This window comes from Microtus ochrogaster, chromosome 7 (assembly GCF_000317375.1).
Source record: "Microtus ochrogaster isolate Prairie Vole_2 chromosome 7, MicOch1.0, whole genome shotgun sequence".
Classification (NCBI taxonomy): domain Eukaryota; kingdom Metazoa; phylum Chordata; class Mammalia; order Rodentia; family Cricetidae; genus Microtus; species Microtus ochrogaster.
Genome location: NC_022014.1, coordinates 82,338,767 through 82,342,890, shown reverse-complemented (window position 1 = coordinate 82,342,890; position 4,124 = coordinate 82,338,767). Strand labels below are relative to the sequence as shown.

General features: G+C 50.8%; 1 protein-coding gene across 3 annotated transcripts in view; it reads right to left on the bottom strand.

The window, feature by feature from the left end:
- The window catches only part of Ccdc40 (coiled-coil domain containing 40), a 47,364-nt gene that overhangs the window by 41,454 nt on the left and 1,786 nt on the right, over window positions 1–4,124 (bottom strand). For 2 of the 3 annotated variants that reach the window (XM_013347649.2, XM_026780452.1), the window contains 2 exons: window positions 3,582–3,651; window positions 1,845–2,777 (listed from right to left, as the gene is read on the bottom strand). In XM_013347649.2, the coding sequence (XP_013203103.1) occupies window positions 1,845–2,777; window positions 3,582–3,651 (1,003 nt within the window). The remainder of the gene's footprint in view (window positions 1–1,844; window positions 2,778–3,581; window positions 3,652–4,124) is intronic. The other variant, XM_026780451.1, reaches the window with a different exon arrangement.

Sequence of the window (4,124 nt, the reverse complement as noted above, 5' to 3'; positions counted from 1 at the left end):
CGAGGACACAGCATCACCTGGGTGGCTCTCCCCAGGGACTCAAGCACAAGGACCCCTGGAGAGAGTACGGGAAAGCCTACTCTGCAAGTGGCCTGTGGTCTTCTCAAGGTGGGGGAGAGACTAAAGGGAAGCCATGCCAGCCGGGGCTCAGCGAGTCAGCATTGGGCATTTGGTAAGTTGTAAAATGAGACCTGAGAACTTCCAGGAAATGACAGAGGTAGAATTGCCAGATTTTCCCACTGTGGTCCTGGGGACCCCATCCAGGTCTTCCAGCCTGCTAGGGAGGCCGTGAACATCTGAGCCCCAGTTTGGGCTTTAAGGGCTCAGTCATTTGGTAGCACTCTGCTGCGGACCGGCTTCCTCAGAACTGAAACATTCCCTGCTGTAGGAGGCTCTCTGAGACTCACTAATGAAACTTAGTAGTTTGGGAGTGTGCACACGAGGCCCTGGCCCAAAGGTTGCGTAAGCAGAATAACAATAACAATGATGATGATGATGATGATGATAATAATAATAATAAATAGTAATAGCTGCGGAGGGGAGACTCTGGGAAGGCTGACCCGCTTACAAGTCCTACAGAGAGCCCCAGGGATGCTGAACTGGGCTTCTGAGGATGTAGTTACTTTTGAGTTATCCAGTGCACCAGTAAGTGACCCCAGTAAACTCATTGGTTTTCTATATCGGACTTTGGTAGAATCCTTTCGTCAGCCTGTTGCTGGTCACTGTCTGGGGCCAGGAGACATTTGTCGGTGTCTCCCCAGGAAAAAGTCACACAGTGGCTTGTGAGGAACACCCTTGAAAGCGTTTGGAGGTGACAAATCAGGTTTGGAACTTACCTCTGGAGCCTAAGGAAATGAAACAGGTTTTTTTTTTTTTTTTTTGTACTTCATTTTCCCTCCTCTGTAAGTTTGCAATTGCTTTAAATTTTGGTGCTGGCCTAGCAGGTTCAATGTCCTAGATTTAGTCCCACAAACACCAATAAACCTCAATACATTAGCCATTAGCAATAGATGACTCTTTAAATGAAAGCGGTTTGATTTGTTTGTTTCCCTGTTTGAGACTAGGTCTCTTTAAGAAGCTCCGGTGGGTTTGGAATTCTAGATCCTCCTGCCTCAGCATTCCCTCTGAGCTGTCATTCCCAACTAATTTCAATTTTGATAAATAAAAATCTAATTCCTCCCCTTCGTTACTAGTGTTTCCAGTGTTCAGGAAACGAGCCTGTGGGCCACCGTGGTCTGTGGCCGCCTTTTTGTTGGGCCACACTGCTTTGGAAGACTAGAGACCTGGATGCCCTCACGTGCAAGGACGGTGGCTACGGAATGTCCCCTGCCTTGCGTCTGGCAACTTGGATGTGAGTTTAGGCCCTCTCAGCATTGACCTACATTTGCTAAGAAATTCCTAATAGGGTGTGTTGGAAGGTCTTCTGTCCACTTGAGAAAACACTCCCGTCAGGGTGGCCTCTAGCCAAGTTTGTGGGGCTATTGATGCGGGAGGGCTCAGAGCACTGTGGGCTGCACTATATCTCGGCAGGCGGTCCCAGAGTTTGTAAGAAAGCAACCTCCAGCCAAGAGGAGTGAGCTACAAGCAGGGCTCCTCCTCGGCCTCTGCTTTGGTTTCTGCCTGCAGGTTCCAGCCTTGAGTTCCTGCCCTGATTTGCCTTTATGATGAGCTAAGATCAGGATGTAAGCAAATAAACCCTTTCCTCTCCACGTGGCTTCTGATGATGGTGCTCATCGCAGCAACAGAAGCCCTGACTGATAGAGTGGCCGATTTAAGCTCCGCCCACAGGGTCATGACCCCTGCGAGCAGTAAGGGGCTTGTACAAACACCCGAGGGGCACTCACCCGTCTCTCCTCTCTCGGTTCCACGGTCTCATATACACCGAAGCCTGGCTGGGATGTGTCTTCGAGTCTGGTTCTTTGGTACAGATAGGCAGCGTTGGCTTCCTCTTCGGTTATTTCCCAGGGGCTGATGTCCGAGAAGGTGAACTCAGCAGAGCTGAGCCTTCCCGAGAACTCATCCAACTCAGAGAAGGTGTACCCCTCAGATGCCTCTTTCCCAGAAATGTCCAAGCCCCCTGCTGGGGCGGCGTCTTCCGTGGATTCCGCTGCCCCTTGAGGGCTGGCCTCTCCAGCGGATTCCAGTTCCATCTCTGGGATGGCATCTCCGATGGATTCCAGGTTCACTTTTAAGATGGCTTCTCCAATGGCCTCCACCTCCGCTTCTGCTATGTTCTCGAAACTGGATTCGAGGCCTGGCTCTGGTGTGGCGTCTCCAGGGGATTCCACTTCCATCTCCGGGATGGCATCTCCGATGGGTTCCAGGTTCACTTTTAGGAAGGCTTCTCTAATGGCGTCCGTGTCCACTTCTGCGATGTTCTCGAAACTGGATTCGAGGCCTGGCTCTGGTGTGGCGTCTCCAGTGGTTTCCACTTCTATCTTTGGGATGGCATCTCCGAGGGATTTCAGCTGTGTGTCTAGAATGGCTTCTCCAATGGCCTCCAGGTCCACTTCTGCTACTTTTTCGCCACTGGATTCGAGGCCTGGCTCTGGTGTGGTTTCTCCAGCGTACTCCACTTCCGTGTCTGGGGCACCCTCTCCGATGGGTTCCCCTTCCCCTTCAGGGATGGCTTCTCTTTCAGCACTGACTGTTTCATCATCCCCCGATTCATCTTTGAGTCCGCCTTCACCTTCAGTTCCAGTGTCCTCTTCAGGGCCCTTGGGGGCATCTCTGTCTTCATCAGTTTCTTGGCCATTGTTTTCCATTGGTGGTGACGCCTGTTCCAGGGTGGCAAGAAACCCCAGGGAAGAAAATACAATTGTGAGATATATTAGGGTGACAGAAGGGATAGACAGACACATCTAAGTACATCCCCCCCCACACCCCCAGGCCCAAGAGATGATGCATTGGGCTTTAATGGAAGCTAGTTTAGTTTCTACAGCCATGTGTTATGAGCATGAACTCTAGAAAATGCAGGGAAGTCTAAAGGTTGGCTGTGTCATTATTGATAGCTAACACTCTGGAATGAGGCGTGTCCTAATTATCTTTGTCAACTTGACACAGTCTTGGGTCATCTGAGAAGGGAGTCTCTCCGACTGGCTTGTCTGGGAGATTGTCTTGATTATGAACTGATGTGGGAGGGCCTAGCACGCTGCAGGCAGCACTGTTCCCGGGGTAAATGGTCCTGGCTTGTATAAGAAAGCTACCTGAGCATAAACTTGTGAATGAGCCCACAGGCAGTGTTCCTCCACACTTCCTGCTATTCTTCCTTGGCTGTGAGTCCTTGGCTAGTCCTCTGGCTAAAGGGGACACTATGCGGCATAGTAAGCAGGCCTGGCTCTTCACTCAGTAAAGAGCCATGGCCTGGAGGTGTGAGCTAAATAAAGCCTTTCCTCCCCTGAGTTGCTTTTGGTCAGAGTGTTTTATCAATGCACCCAGGGCCCCGTGGAAAGGAACTGCATTTCTCTGCTCCTGAACTGAGTTTGTCAGAGTAAACCATCGCGGCAACATGGACCCTGGCAATCCTGTCAATTTGTCTCCTAGCAAACAGGAGCCCAGATTAACCCTCCAGATGAAGGTACCTCACGGCCTTCAGCATGCTGCTGTTCCTTGTCCTCTTCTGCAGAAGCTTGCTCACCTTCCAGGTGTGACCTGCTTTCAGAGACAGGAAATACTAGCTCACAGACTATCATGCATCTCGGCTACTTGCCGGTATGACCTCCACTTCTCCTCTATCCTGCTGCCAGGGGCCACAATTTGGTATGAAAATGAATGTCAAACACAGTTATCCTAACGTTAAAGAAACACCCTGTGAGGGCTCCCCAGGAAAATCACCTGAGCTATTCAGTTTCTGGGGCAAGGCAGAGAAAGTCTCAGGAGAGAGGAGAACACACGGGTCTCCACCGCCTCAGCTTCTCAACACTGCCATGGTTTGCACCAAAATAATTTGGCTCTTCAAAAACTTACTTAGGGACAGGAGTCTGGATCTTCCAGAGCTCACATAAAAAGCCAGGCACAGTTGCTTGTGTCTGTAACACCAGAGCTAGGAGGGTTTGAGACAGGAGGATTACTGGGGCTTGCTGGCCACCAGGCTAGCTCTGGGTTCAGCAAGAGACCCTGCCCCA